Source organism: Lithobates pipiens, unplaced genomic scaffold (assembly GCF_037356315.1).
Source record: "Lithobates pipiens isolate NorthernLeopardFrog02 unplaced genomic scaffold, aLitPip1_a1.2 Scaffold_19, whole genome shotgun sequence".
In the NCBI taxonomy this organism is placed as follows: Eukaryota; Metazoa; Chordata; class Amphibia; order Anura; family Ranidae; genus Lithobates; species Lithobates pipiens.
In genome coordinates this window covers 536090738-536106654 of record NW_027507764.1, presented here as the reverse complement: position 1 = coordinate 536106654, position 15917 = coordinate 536090738, and the positions used below count along the sequence as shown (strand labels likewise).

Below are 15917 nucleotides of genomic sequence, written 5' to 3'. Positions count from 1 at the left end.
CAGCCTGGGATTCCTCCTCCATTCTAATGTGGTGACAATCTGCTTTGAATAGCTAACCCTTTACTGTTCTTACAGGTTATGCTCCAGATGGGATTTAATTGTACATATATGTATATTGCGCTCTTGTACTGTTTCTGAACTGTCGTTTGGAGAGTTCCTCTACCGAGTTTGGGCTGTTATGCAGAACTCAATTACCACATATATATATATATATATATATATATATACTGTATATCTGTATATATATATATATATATATACTGTATATATATATATATTTGCTCCAGTAAAGCCGAGATAATATAAACATATTTGGCTTGTGTGAAGTGTCATTTAATGGTGCTTGCAAAAGATGTCTGAACCCAGAGTGCCAGGTGGGATGGAATGTTCACAGGGTCAGGGCAATGCAGACAAACAGGTAAATCCAAGCAGACATCAAGGGGGTCGTGCTACATACAATACAATTATTTAACATATTTAGTTATTTACTTCTAATAGTAGAGGCAAAACAACAAAATGGTCAGTTGTCAATGCTGGCAGTCCAGCTACCTTTTCATCGTGACTACCCTAACCCTGAAAGCATATATACAGTATCTCACAAAAGTGAGTACACCCCTCAAATTTTTGTAAATATTTTATTCTATCTTTTCATGTGACAACACTGAAGAAATGACACTTTGCTACAATGTAAAGTAGTGAGTGCAAAGCTTATGTAAACCGCTGGCAACAAAAGTGAGTACACCCCTACGTGAAAATGTCCAAATTGGGCCCAATTAGCCATTTTCCCTCATATGACTTGTTAATGTTAGAAGGTCTCAGGTGTAAAAAATGGGGAGCAGGTGTGTTCAATTTGTTGTTATTGCTCTCACTCTCTCATACTGGTCACTGAAAGTTCAATAATGGCTCCTCATGGCAAAAAACTCTCTGAGGATCTGAAAAAAAGAATTGTTGCTCGACAAGATGGCCTAGTCTATAAAAAGATTGCCAAAACCCTGAAACTGAGCTGCAACATGGGGGCCAAGACCATACAGCAGCAGGACAGGTTCCACTCAGAACAGGCCTCGACATATAGAGTGATCGATGTGTATGCCACTAATTTTCATACACTTTGTGGTGATGATATGCACACGCATGTACACACACACACGTGCATATATTCATACACGTATACACATATGCATAAGAAAACACACCATAAAATTCAAAAAACATTGAATAAAAAAGATGAAACTAATAATCCAGGTATGTGAAAAAGACCCCAGAAGAGAGAAAAGAAAAGAGGGAAGAAAAAAGAGAGGAGGCTCTGGGGAGAGGCATTCTAATGTAATTTCAAGTCCAGATCCCACCTCAGGTTTAACCCCTGAGGTGATCTAGTTTTTACTCTAAAAATCCACCATGCTTCTCTCCCCAGTAGCCTTCTCTCCCTATCACCTCCTCTGGGCGAGTGAGACAAGTGTTCTATTCCGCTGAAGTAAAATGAGGAAAGATCGCCCTGATGACATTCTCTAAAGTGACATTTGAAATATTTCTAGCATTTGGATTATTTGTGACACAATAATGTTCCCCTATACAGGCTCTCAAAGGACGTGTGGTACAGCCTACATATTGGAGGCTGCATGAAATACAAGTGATCAGGTAAATTACATAGTTTGTGTCACAGTCAATATATTGCTGTATAGTGAACTCTTCATCTGTAGCTGTTGCAACAAATGTTTTACCCAATACACACAAGTTAAAGTACCTACAAGTTTTTGTATTACAAGGGTAACTTCCAAGATAGGAGAGCCAGGTGGATTGGCATTGTTTAGATAAGAAAAGACAAAGTGTTAGTGCAGTCCCTAATGTGGGTGCACATCGACTAGAAAAATGGCAACCTGCTTGCAATATCCCATTTAAATCTTTATCTGTATACAGTATTGACAGATTATTTTTATTATTCTAACTATTTGATGATATTCTTGGGAAAATGTAGTTACAAATGCAATAGGTTTGCCCGTTCCTCTCTTTCTAGAGTTGCAAGGTTTATTCTTATTTTTATTTTTATGCTCTCTCTTGGTTTTAGGCTTATCTGACAATACTTCCTCTCTGTCCATTATCAAAACTCTTTCCAGTCCTTGGTTTATAACAGATTCATTATAACTTTGGTCCAATAAGCACTGATAAATTACCTTGCATTCCGGCTCAAAGGCTGAGTCTGTTTAACAGTTTTGTTTGGCTTGAATAAACTCTCCATAAGGTATGACATTGATGGTGTGGGATGGATGACAACTGGCTGCAAAACCTTTGCAGAGGTTGAAGGAGTGAGGGGGTCAGCCTGTCGGTGCTCAGACCATACGCCACACTCTGCATCAAATTGGTCTGCCTGGCTGTCGTCCCAGAAGGAAGCCTCTTCTAAAGATGATGCACAAGAAAGCCCACAAACACTTTGCTGAAGACAAGCAGACTAAGGACATGGATTACTGGAACCATGTCCTGTGGTCTGATGAGACCAAGATACATTTATTTGGTTCAGATGATGTCAAGCATGTGTGGTGGAAACCAGGTGAGAAGTACAAAGACAAGTGTGTCTTGCCTACAGTCAAGCATGGTGGTGGGAGTGTCATGGTCTGGGACTGTATGAGTGCTGCCAACACTGAGGAGCTACAGTTCATTGAGGGAACCATGAATGCCAACATGTACTGTGACATACTGATGCAGAACATGATTCCCTCCCTTTTGGATACTGGGCCGCAGGGCAGTATTCCAACATGATAATGACCTCAAACACACCTCCAAGATGACCACTGCTAAAGAAGCTGAGGGTAAAGGTGATGGACTGGCCAAGCATATCTCCAGACTTAAACCCTACTGAGCATCTATGGGACATCCTCAAACAAAAGGTGGAGGAGCGCAAGGTCTCTAACATCCACCAGACTCTGTGATGCCGTCATGGAGGAGTGGAAAAGGACTCCAGTTGAAATCTGTGAAGCTCTGATGAACTTCATGCTCAACTGGGATAAGGCAGTGCTGGAAAATAATGGTGGCCACACAAAATATTGACACTTTGGGCCAATTTGGACATTTTCACTTAGGGCTGTACTCACTTTTGTTGCCAGCTATTAATGGCTGTGTTGAGTTATTTTGAGGGGACAGTAAATTGACAGTGTTATACAAGCTGTACACTCACTACTTTACATTGTAGCAATTTGTCATTTCTTCAGTGTTGTCACATGAAAAGGTATAATAAAATATTTAGAAAGAAATGTGAAGGGTGTACTAACTTTTGTGAGATACTATATATATATATATATATATATATATATATATATATATATATATATATATATATATAAAAATCTTTTCAGTAAATGCAGATTTCTATGAACTGTGTCTCTTTACTGCAAGTACAGCAAATACCTATTGATCTTTCAGAAATCCAGTATGCTCTTGACTTCCTATAGTGAGCTAACAATTATACACAGATATCCTAAATAGTTTAATTAACCCCAGCCTTGTTCACTCCTGTGAACCACAGAACACCTCCTCTGCCCATGTTATGGAGATGAGCAGGGGGAATATGTTTTATAGTCCTAACATATTTCCTGTCCTGGGGGGACAACACTGACCCGTCATAGATACAGTATGAGAGTAAACACTGTCAACCCGAACAGAAAGTGTGTAACTGGCAGGATCACTAGATGAAAATAAAGGAAAAAAAGAAAACAAATGCAGCCATCACATCTAATGTTTGGCAAGCTGAAATATATTACATTTTTATTTGAGTTTGGATACACTTTAGAGCAGCTTTTCTCAATCAGGGTTGTGTGGATTTCTGGGGTTCCTTCAGAGGTTGTGTGGGGTTGCTTTAGCAATAAGAAATTTCTGGCTCTTTAATAAGTAACAACTGACATCAATAGACTAGTTGGCTAGCTGTAAGGGGGGATTCTTCCTAATGACACAAATGTAAGGATCATTCTATCCAACGGACCATCATACTAATGTGCTTTGAGCTGTAGATATAGTAATTATTAGCAGTTGTTACCTGAAACCAGAAAATCATTTCAAAGGTTCCTCTGTATTAAAAAGGCTGAGACCTTCTGAGAGCTTGAAGGGCAATAATGCAAGCTTGGATCCACCCTTCTCCGCCTCAAATTGCCTTGGTAAAACAAGCACTCTTAAGCCTCATACACACGATAGGACTTTGTACAAACTTTCCCTTGGATTTTTGTACAAAGGGTGTTGGCCCTGAACTTGTATTGCATACACACAGCAGGACTTTTTCAGCCAACTTTCACCAAATCATGTGGTTTTTCTGCTCTTTACCGCCACCTTTGGTCAACTTCTGTATTGTTGTCTGATCTTTTGCATTGGTTCTGAGCATGCGTGTTTGTACTTTGTACAAAAGTCCTATGGTTTTCTGTACACACGATCAGACTTTGCTCCATCGGACTTTTGTTGCCATAAAGTTTGTCCGTTCGTACAGCCAACAAAAGTCAGATGAAAACCAAAAAAGTTTGTCCGATGGAGCGTACACACGGTCAGATGTTGCTCCAAAACAGCTAATTTGCATGTTTGTTGTCAAAAAGTCTGATCGTGTGTATGGGCCTTTTCTCTCCAGAAGAAATCTCTTTTCACATGACTCCTTTCCACTATATGGACTGGTACCTGCGTGCAGACCTTATACCTAATACACTGGGTAAACTAAGACCCCTTTCACACCACACCGCCCATAGCGGCGTTTTTAGCTGCGTTTTAACGCCGGTTTTGCGATGCATTTCGGCCGTTAGCGGGGCGCTTTTACCCCCCGCTAGCGGCCGAGAAAGGGTTAAAACTGCCGGCAATATGCCTCAATAGCGGCGTTTTGCCGACGGTATTACAGCGCTGCCCCATTGATTTCAATGGGGAGCAGCGGTGGAGGAGCGGTAAACACACCGCTCCTTCGCCGCTCCAAAGTAGCTGCTGGCAGGACTTTTCCCTGACGTCCTGCCAGCGCACCACTTTTCACACTACAGACAATGGTGCAGCGTTTTTAGGGTTGATTGCAAAATGCCCTGGTGTGAAAGGGGTCTTAGGATCCAGGACACCTCCAATGCCTTAACCCCTCATAACCCCTCCCCTAGGCATTCCACCTAATCTATGTGATTAAGTAGTTCGTTATTTGATGTCAAATGTTTGATATTTCTTCATAATTTTATTAATCTTTCTACCCGTTTTCAGGGGGAATGTTCACCTGCTTCCACTCCTTTGGCAGAACCACCAGTTAGTTACTCTTGTTGGACCAGATGCTGTGTTATTAATTATCTTGTTAATGTTTGTAGGCTCCAAACCATGCAGTTTCATCCTGCTTCCTATGTAGTATTATGTCTTTTACTTTGTTACCTTTGCTAGCAGACTACTCCTGCTTCAACAAATCTTGTACTTTTATATGAAAATTGAATACATATATATAATAAATATATAAAAAAGGCTGAGAAAGGCTGCTGTATGGAAACCTATCAAGACTAAAGCCTCGTACACACGATTGGATTTTCCGACAGGGGATTGTGTGATGACAGGCTGTTAGAATTTTCCACAGACAAATGTTGGATAGCAGGCTTTAAAGTTTTCCGCAGACAAATGTGTGTTGTCGGATTTTCCGAGCGTGTGTACACAAGTCTGTCGAACAAAAGTCCAAAGTACAAACGTGCATGCCCGGAAGCAAGGACGAGCCAGAAGCGGTCGGCCTTCTAAACTAGCGCTCGTAATGGAGAATTAACATTGGTGACCTGGCAAATTATGAAATCTCCAAATGCAGCGCACAATTCTCTTCTTCTTTAATGGGATAATAATGAAGCTGCTTTGCTGGTGATACTGATGGAGTTATTGCAAACAAATTTTCAAAGGCTTTTTTTTTCTAATAGTATCAAGAATAATATTATTATGCTTGTTTTTGTTTTTTTGGTGCAAGTTACCATAACACCATTATCGCATAGTTTTTAAGATCAAAGATACAACTATGTTGGTATCCCTTGTTAATTTTGCATTACATTTTTTTTATGTAACTGCCTACTCCCAAACTGTCATTTGAAGTAAAACACACAGTTTATTCTACACAATTTTGTTATTGTGCATTAAAAAAATAAAACAATTAGACATGCTATCTACCAATAGAACTTAACCAAAAAGTGCATTCTATACATCCAAAAATATAGAAAATATACCAAATCAAATAATTATTCAACCAAAAAATAAAATAAAAGCCTCATGCATGTTTCCTGCTTCTTAATATAAGGGGTCAACAATGCCAAGAGTTGGTGAAAGCAGGGGTCTATCATCCAGAGATAATTCAGAAAATCATCTGGATTATTCTCCTGGAGCTCCCCCAGCAAAGGCATATGACATAATTGGTCACGATTAATAAAGCAACCAATTTTTGGTCCAAAAAATCCTCCTCCTCCTGTTCCTGTACTGGACTTGGATCAAAGCAATAACTCCAAGGCCAATAATAAATAGCACGTTATCTTATCCGATTCCCCAACATGGCTGGTTGAGGAACGGCCGTTCAGAAACAAACTGAAAAGAGCAAACTGAAAAGCCCGAAATGAAAAGCGCAGAATGAAAAGCGTGAATCAACACTCACCAAACTTCTACTAACACGAAATTAGCAGAAGGATCCCAAAGAGTGGTGCTAAAGAGCTGAAAAAAACACGTAGTACGACACTACATTCGTGTTTGTTGGCCAACAATTCCTTGCCGTTTGTATGCAAGACAAGTTTTGGGTCAAAGCCCTTTGGACAAAAGTCAGAGGTTTGGTCTGCGGAAAATCCGATCGTGTGTATGAGGCTTAAAACACAGAGGCTTCCACTGACAATTTGTCCTTCTGAAAATGCTGGTTGCTTGGCTGTTATGTGAACAACATTTATATTTCAGAATAATCACCTGCTGCTCCAGAACTGTATCAACGTGAGAATCTATGTTCTGGATATCATTTACTGCATCAGGAGTTTGATCGCGGGTGTATGAGCTTTTGCGTTGGTATAGGCCCACATCAATGACTGAAGGCCCACCGCTATTCTGGACGTAGACTTCCATGTAACAACTAAAAATAATACAAAACACAGGGTTAGACAGTTTGAGTCTGTAAAGGTGTAACACCTGAGTCTGCCCTACTCCATTGGTTCTGTGCGCAGGGGCGGCTACTCAGGGCCCAGGGTGACCTAGATGTAAGGACAATAGGATACCAGGATGAAGAATTTCCCTCTGTACACATTACACACAGTTTATTGCATAGTTTAGACTGATTAATAACCTTCAAAGATCCCATAGCTTTCTGATACCCCACTATGCATAGTATAGGTAACATGTATCTAGATCCAACAATTTTTTTTTTTATATATTACAGCTTACCAGTCTGATTTGTTGACTATTCCTTTTTTGTTTTTTTTTCAGCCTACGCACATTTTCTACCAGTGCAAAAAAATGCCCATTGCTCTTCCTAGCAACCTGGTATCTGGCTTCCTGTTTACTGGAAGCATTCTCAGCAATGCAAACTACAAAATACTCCCCCCATGTACTGGTAATGAAGGGGGGGGGGGGAAGGGTGTTTGAAATCCAAATCAGGAGAGCAGCTTAGGGTGACAATGTAGCCCTGTCATATAGTGACAACACTGCTCCTCCATTAATAGAGTACAGTAAGTGAGTGTCGTCACAATAGGGCAGGAAGTGTATTACTGGCAGAATCACCAAGTGAAGGCAAAGGGGAAAAAAAAGCCTGAAAAAAAGGAAAACAAATGCAACAACCACACTTAAGGACCAGTAAGTTACAGTAAGTTAGATGCACTTTAAAGTGGACCTTCAGTTATTTTTTAAACTTTCCACCTATTAAATCTTCTGCCCTTGTTCTTTTAACTTTGGATGGTAAAATTTGTTTTTTATCTGCCAGTAAATACCGTATACAGCCCACTTCCAGTTTCTTGTCTGGTAAAAAGCCTAGACTTCAAAAAAACTCAACACACAAATTAATGTCTAAGCCGCTGGCAACAAAAGTGAGTACACCCCTAAGTGAAAATGTCCAAATTGGGCCCAATTAGCCATTTTCCCTTCCTGATGTCATGTGACTCATTAGTGTTACAAGGTCTCAGGTATGAATCAGAATTGGATCAGGTGTGTTAAATTTCATGTTATCGCTCTCACTCTCTCATACTGGTCACTGGAAGTTTAACATGGCACCTCATGGCAAAGAACTCTCTGAGGATCTGAAAAAAAAAATTGTTGCTCTACATAAAGATGGCCTAGGCTATAAGAAGATTGCCAAGACCCTGAAACTGAGCTGCAGCACGGTGGCCAAGACCATACAGTGGTTTAACAGGACAAGTGCCACTCAGAACAGGGCTTGCCATAGTCGACCAAAGAAGTTGAGTGCACCTGCTCAGCGTCATATCCAGAGGTCGTCTTTGGGATAAAGACGTATGAGTGCTGCTAGCATTGCTGCAGAGGTTGAAGGGGTGGTGGGTCAGCCTGTCAGTGCTCAGACCATACGCCGCACATTGCATCAAATTGATCTACATGGCTGTCGTCCCAGAAGGAAGCCTCTTAGAAAGATGATGCACAAGAAAGCCCACAAACAGTTTGCTGAAGACAAGCAGACTAAGGACATGGATTACTGGAACTATGTCCTGTGGTCTGATGAGACCAAGATAAACGTATTTGGTTCAGATGGTGTCAAGCGTGTGTGACGGCAACCAGGGGAGGAGTAAAAGACAAGTGTGTCTGCCTACACTCAAGCATTGTGGTGGGAATGTCATGGTCTTGGACTGTATGAGTGCTGCCAGCACTGGGGAGCTACAGTTCATTGAGGGAACCATGAATGCCAACATGTATTGTGACATACTGAAGCAGAGCATGGTGCCCTCCCTTCGGAGACTGGGCTGCAGGGCAATAGTCCAACATAACGACCCCAAACACACCTCCAAGATGACCACTGAAGCTGAGGGTAAAGGTGATGGACTGGACAAGCATATCTCCAGACCTAAACCCTATTGATCCTCTGCGGGGCATCCTCAAACAGAAGGTGGAGGAGCGCAAGGTCTCTAACATCCACCAGCTATGTGATGTCGTCACAGAGGAGTGGAAGAGGACTCTAATGGCAACCTGTGAAGCTCTGGTGACCTGCATGCCCAAGAAGGTTAAGGCAGTGCTGGAAAATAATGGTTGGCACACAAAATATTGACACTTTGGGCCCAATTTTGACATTTTCACTTAGAGGTGTACTCACTTTTGTTGCCAGTGATTTAGAAATTAATGGCTGTGCGTTGAATTATTTTGAGGGGACAGTAAATTTACACTGTTATACAAGCTGTACACTCACTACTTTACATTGTAGCAAAGTGTCACATGAAAAGATAAAATATTTACAAAAATGTGAGGGGTGTACTCACTTTTGTCAGATACAGTATAAAATAATATGCAAAGTACTTGGGGGGAAGCTTCTGAATGGCAAAGATGTTTTTATTACAAATTATGTGAGCAGGCTGCAGTTCCTCTTTAACTACTTCTGCTGGTATCTAAGTGCAATCCCAGTTTACGAGACCTAAAGTTTTAGGCATACTGCCCTATACGTTAGTACCCCCTCAGTGCACCATTCAGCCTCGTCCAGCTATGGAAGCGTTTAGCCTCTTAGCCCTTGTACACACGGTCGGAAATTCCGACCACAAAATCCGTCGTTTTTTTTCCGACGGATTTTGTCTGAAACTGGTGTTGCATACACACGGTCGGACAAAGTTGTTGAAAAAAAATGCGATCGTTCGAAACATGATGACGTTCGTTCGTTATGACGGGACTACATTCAGGCTAGTAGCCAATAGCTTTGGTCTCGTAATTTGATCTGATCATGTGCGGCACTTTGCCCGATCGGAATTCTCTACAAACGACCGGACAAAGTCAGATCAGATCATGTTGTCGGAAAACTTTATATCCAGCTCTCAAACTTTGTTGGTCGGACATTCCAACGGAAAAAGTCAAATGGAGCCCACACATGGTCGGATTATCCGACAACACGGTCCGATCGGACATTTTCCATTGGAATGTCCGACCGTGTGTACAAGGGCTTATATGGTTTTACAGTCTGCCAGCAGCTGGGCTGGATGGTGCGCCTGTGCCTTCTGCCTCAACCTAAACGTCTGAATCTCGTCCTCCAGGGCTCAAAGCATAGTATACTTCTTTTTTTTTTTTTTTTTTATTGGAAAAAGGCAACTTTATTTGGATAAAAGTCATTTTACAAAGTAGTTGCTTATGTGGAATAATAAACAGCACATTATAACAGTCATTTTGTGTGAGATTCTTTGTACATACATGTTAAGGCACAGGTTTATGAAGGTATAGACATCCAGTATTTAAGAGACTTCATGTCATTCTGCTACCAATACAGTTCTGATTAAGATTTTCATGGTTTATACCTTCACAGAACAGTCACTTTCTACTTTCATCTAAGTAGGCCTGTCTGTAGGGCTTGGATTATTTTAGGCACATGTTTCTCCACCCTCTAGCCATCTATCCCACACCTTTGAGTACTTATGCGCGCACTTTCTATGGACATAGACAAATTTTTTAAGTGGCAGTGCATCATTAACGTCCCTCTTTTAATTGGCGTATGGAGGGAGGCTGAGCCTGCATCCATACCTTGGCTATGACCTTACACGCCATAAACAGAGTTTCATTTAGAAATGTAGCTTGGTATTTGTCAATTTCTACATCTGGCAGAAGTCCCAGAAGACATAGTTTGTGGTCTAATACTACTGGGGATCCCATATTGTCATGTAAAAACTGAACAATCTGTGTCCAATATGTCTGAATGTTTGGGCAGCTCCATATGAGATGGAAGAACGTACACGGTGCTGTGTGGCACAAATGGCATGTCGGGTCATATGTATGGAGGAATTTTGCCTTTTTTAAGGGAGTCAGGTAGGCTTTGTGTACAATGTATATCTGTGTCAGTCTGCCAGATAACTTGGGGGACGTCAGTCTGGTCCCTTCCATTATTTCACCCCAGTCTTCCTCCTCTATGGGGCCTATGTCTTTTTCCCATTCCATTTTTGCCTTTTGTGCAATGGCATTTGACCTACGGTTTCTGATCTTTAGATACAGGGTTGGCATGGGTGCCGTCAATAAATTTGTTTTGTTCTATTCCGTTATGGTTCATATTAAAATTAATTCGTACTTCGTATTTCGTGTCCGAAATTCAATTTCAATTCGTAAGAAATACGAATTGTCGTTGGTTCGTTAACTTGTACGAACTTTCTTTACGATGAATTTAAAGGCAAAAATATACCTCAATATGACAGTCGATGCTGATGGAAGTTTGGTTTTTAACCGAAATATGAAATTCCGTTGAAGAATTTCCTATCCGAAATACGAATTTTCGTTAGATGAGGGGCTCCCACCATCCCTGTGCTGTGCTGACTTCCTCCTGGGGATTCGTAAACAAAAGTTCGTATTTCGTACAAAATTCGGACGTATGGAAATTCGTATTTCGGATCCTCCCAAACATACGAATTTAGGAAAATTTGTACAAATTTGAGATTCGTGCGAAACTAATCACACATGTCTAATACAGGGTCGATATGAGTTTAGAGGGTTCCTCTCCCATTATTATATCCAGAACTGGGGGAGAATCTGACACTACCTCCATATTTGGTAATTGTGTTTTTAATGCATGGTGGAGTTGTAGATACTTAAAAGCCATGTGGTTAGGGAGTGTATATGCTTTCTTAAGTACTTGAAACTGCTTGAGTCTGGAGTTAGATAACACCTGATGGAGGTATATTATGCCGTGTGAAGCCCATACTGTCGAGTCTGAGAAAGATTCTAACTCAGGTAGGTGTTTGTTGAACTATAGTGGGTGTGAATTTTCCCAGTGTTTTGCTTTTTCAACGTGATTTCCCATATTCTTTAATGCATAGTATACTTTACTAAAGCTAAAAACTTTTTTGTTTTAGATACCACGGGGAAGATCTGGAACCCCTGGAATCCAGGTTCAATCAATATCTGGGGCTCTCTTAAAGTGGGACTTCACCCAAAAGGGGATGTTCCACTTTTTTTCATCCTCCACCTCCCTCACCCCATCCTTTTCCTCTTTATTCATTATAAGTTTTTGGAGGTGTTTGGGGAGCGGGTAACTGGTTTTGACAGGTACCCCCTCCCGGGGATCGAGCATCCGGGCATCAGCGGGGACTTGGCGGCTCTTCTCCTCTTCGCTTCCGCTGTGTATCTCCTCCCCTCCTCCTAGGCATCCAATAGGATCGCCTGTCCTTTCAGCCGGGTGATGGGTATCAGTCCCGCTTCCCAATTGGCCGGAAGGAGGATCAGTGTTGCAACAGCGAATATTCATTTGCTGTTGCAACACACTTGGGTGGGCTTTGAATGCATTCCTCAGCGTCCTGAGTCCACCCTATTTTGAAGCCTATTAGTGCCTATGGTTCTAATCAGGTGCTTAAAAAAACACCCTGCCGCTGTAATTCATCCGCCCGATGACCCAAAAGGGGAACATGAATAGGGGGTGGTCGCGGCGGCCTTGGATAGATTCATGCAATGCATGAATCTATCTATTACTCATATAGGGGGTGGCAAGGAGAGAGAGGGTGGCACCCGGGCGCCCCTAATAAACAGGCCGCCACTGGAATTGGCTCGGGTGAGGACAACACTGGATCATTTAACAGATAAGTGTCCTTATATTAGAAGTCAGCAGCCACAGTATTTGTAGCTGCTGGCTTTTAATTTTTCTGGGATGAGACTGGAGCTAACTCTAAATATATTCTCTCTCAATTCCTTGTGTAATTCAAAGCATTTCTGAAATATTCCAAAAGAAAGTTTGCAATGGGTTTGAATATGATTAAAAAGGATCACTCCAAACCTGGACATACACTGATTAAAATTCAGATGGTCCCACTGAACATAGGTGGATATTCACAGGCAGACCGGGAGGGCTTTGGGCCTGACAGGACATGCATTCGAACTGGATTAAGAAATACTTGTGAGAGCAATTTCAATGGGTCATAATTGATGGCCAGATCTATCTGGTGGATTATCTGATTTCAAAGGAAAATTCCACCTTTGGAAAAAAAAAAAAAATACACCCATATTGCAAAAAAGCAAAAATGGACATTTATTATTTTTTTGCATTGGAGTTTGCAAAGCATTGCAAACACAATCAGTGGACCATCTCTTTTTTTCAATCTGACTAACTATGTAACACGGCATTCTACTAATTACTTTGAGATTTTACTTCTCTTTCTTTCCTTATCTGAAGTATTACAGTACATGCCATATTGTTGACTATGTTTGCAACAATGTGTTGACAGGGTGGGTGGGGCTACACACAGGGTGTTCTGCTATATATTATTGATGTTCTACTACACCATGATTTATTTATTTTTTATTTTATTTACATTTATTTATTTATTTATTATTGATGGCTACACTACGCACTTGTTGTTTTTTTAATCATTTTTAATATGTGATGCACAATAAACTAATGTAATTTTACCTACATTTTGCATTTGTTTCCTTCCTGAAAGTGCAAGCACCTTTAAAGTTTTGTCATTTTTCTACTTTTTGGATTTTTAGCAACTTTTGTGTGTAGCTGTAGAGCACATGTACACTACACCAGAACCTGACCGACTCTATCTGAGGCCCCTCCCTCTCCCAGTATAAGTCCAGCTGTACAGGGAAAATCAGGATATCATATCCTGATAAAACAAACTCAAGTATCTATCTACTGTAAGCTGCTATTGTAGCAATACATGTAATGCCTTGTACACACATTCCGACCACAAAATCCGTCAGATTTTTTTCAGATGGGTTTTGTCCGAAACTGGTGTTGCACACACACGGTCGGACAAAGTTGTCGGAAAATCCGGTCGTTCGGAACGTGATGACGTTCGTTCGTTACAACTGAACTACGTAGAGGCTAGTAGCCAATAGCTTTGGTCTCGTAATTTGATCTGAGCATGTGTGGCACTTTTTCCGATCGCAATTCTCTACAAACGATCGGAAAAAATCTGATCGGATTTTTTTTTGTCGGAAGATTTGAGATCCTGCTCTCAAATTTTTTCAGTCGGAATTTCCGACGGAGAGTCCGGTAGAACCCACACACGATCGGATTTTCTGACAATATAATCCGATCGGGCCTTTTCCATCATAATTTCCAACCGTGTATACAGGGAATTACAATTTAACTGCTAATTCCGAACTGAGCTTAACAATGCACCAAATTGTTTGCATGCCAAAGATCTAACAGACCAACACAACACTTACGGTTTTCCCTTCTGCAGTAAGAAAGTCTGTGATCTCTGATAATAAGATGTGCTGTAGGAAGTTGTATAGCCACCATAGGCCACTTTTACCTGGCACAGGAAAGAAAGTAGTTTGTTAGAATCTTATTTCAATTTAATGATTTTCTGTTAAATAATTAAAACTATAAAAGAGATACAAACAATGCTTTAAAAAAGAAACATAAGAGGCTCTGGGATCCTTTGCATGGGTAGCTTTTGGCACTCATCCTACAGCTTTCAGCAGGCAAAGGGGGCTCCAACACATTCAGAAGAAGGCAGTGCCATCACAGAACTTCTTTTGGGCAACAGGCGCACCACGATTCTGTTTGCACAATTTTACCGCGTTTCGTTGGGTGACAAACGTGAAAAAAGCGTGCTGCGATTGAGGTGCCATTGGAAGTGATGGGAATTGCAAGGGCACGATCCGGGATGCCTAGATGTGAACAGAGACTTATGCCCCATACACACGGTTGGACATTCCGACAACAAAATCCATCAAAAATCTGATCGTTATGAACGCGGTGACGTAGAACACGTACGACGGCACTATAAATGGGCCAGTAGCCAATAGCTTTCGTCTGGTAATTTATTCTGAGCATGCGTGGCACTTTGTCCATCGGAATTGTCTACAATTTAAACGATTGGATTTTGTTGTCGGAAAATTTTAGATCCTGCTCTCAAACTTTGTGTGTCGGAAATCCCGATGGAAAAAGTTAGATGGAGCCCACGCAAGATCAGATCCGATTGCACATTTTCCGTCAGAAAGTCTGACCGTGTGTATGGGACATTAGAGGTGAACTGCCTCTGAGCACCACAAACCAAAAATTCTATTTAATTTGTTTTGAATATTCAAAGCAAACTAATCCATCCATGCTTCCATGCTTTATTTTGCTGATAAAACACTTTGAACCCTCCTCCTTCCCTCCCTAGTATTTCTGGCCATGGCCATCTTGAGTAAGGGCATATGATTCATGTAGCAGTTACGTCCTGGAGTCCATCTGCACTTAGCTCAGGCATGCTGGCAGGAAAGAGTGCTTAGCTTAGAAAGCCCCTCCTCCTCTCCTGAAGACTCCTGGGATGCATGACGTTGTTATCCTAGGCCTGGAAAACAGGAAGTAACTGATGGAATGTATAAAAAAAGTGTAAAAACAAATAAATGTAATATACCTTCCTATCTATTTTGTAATGCTAGCAGCATAAGTATAAAATAATCAGTGCTGACGCCTCTTGCACACTGCAGCTTGAAAAAGCTCAGTACAGCTTTTTTTTTTTTTTTTACTAAGTTAAGATATAGTACATTAATTGTAATATGCCTATGCACACAGGCACGTAAACAAGCAGCTTGCATTTTTCAGTAAAAAAATAAATAGAAAAATCTGCATATTTGGTCAATAATGTACGCCTCATGTGGACAAATGTGTCAACTTACATAATGTGTAAAACAAAAACACGCAAATATGTTTTCGTATGCGTGTGTGAATTTGCACGAAATTGCGCACACGCATATGTGCAAAAATGTGCGCAAATACATACAAAAAAAAAGGCTGACAAAGTAGATGCTCATACAGGCGTATCATGTGCAAGATGCCTTAAAGGTGTTGTAAACTCTTGTGGTTTATCACCTTAATGCAT

The 15917-nt window shown here is 41.0% G+C and overlaps 1 protein-coding gene across 1 annotated transcript in view; it reads right to left on the bottom strand.

The window, feature by feature from the left end:
- Positions 1–15917, bottom strand: part of LOC143997557 (fibrocystin-L-like) — a 247462-nt gene that overhangs the window by 186287 nt on the left and 45258 nt on the right. The window contains exons 15-16 of the mRNA XM_077493224.1: positions 14269–14357; positions 6898–7057 (exon numbers count right to left, since the gene is read on the bottom strand). Of these exons, the coding sequence (XP_077349350.1) occupies positions 6898–7057; positions 14269–14357 (249 nt within the window). The remainder of the gene's footprint in view (positions 1–6897; positions 7058–14268; positions 14358–15917) is intronic.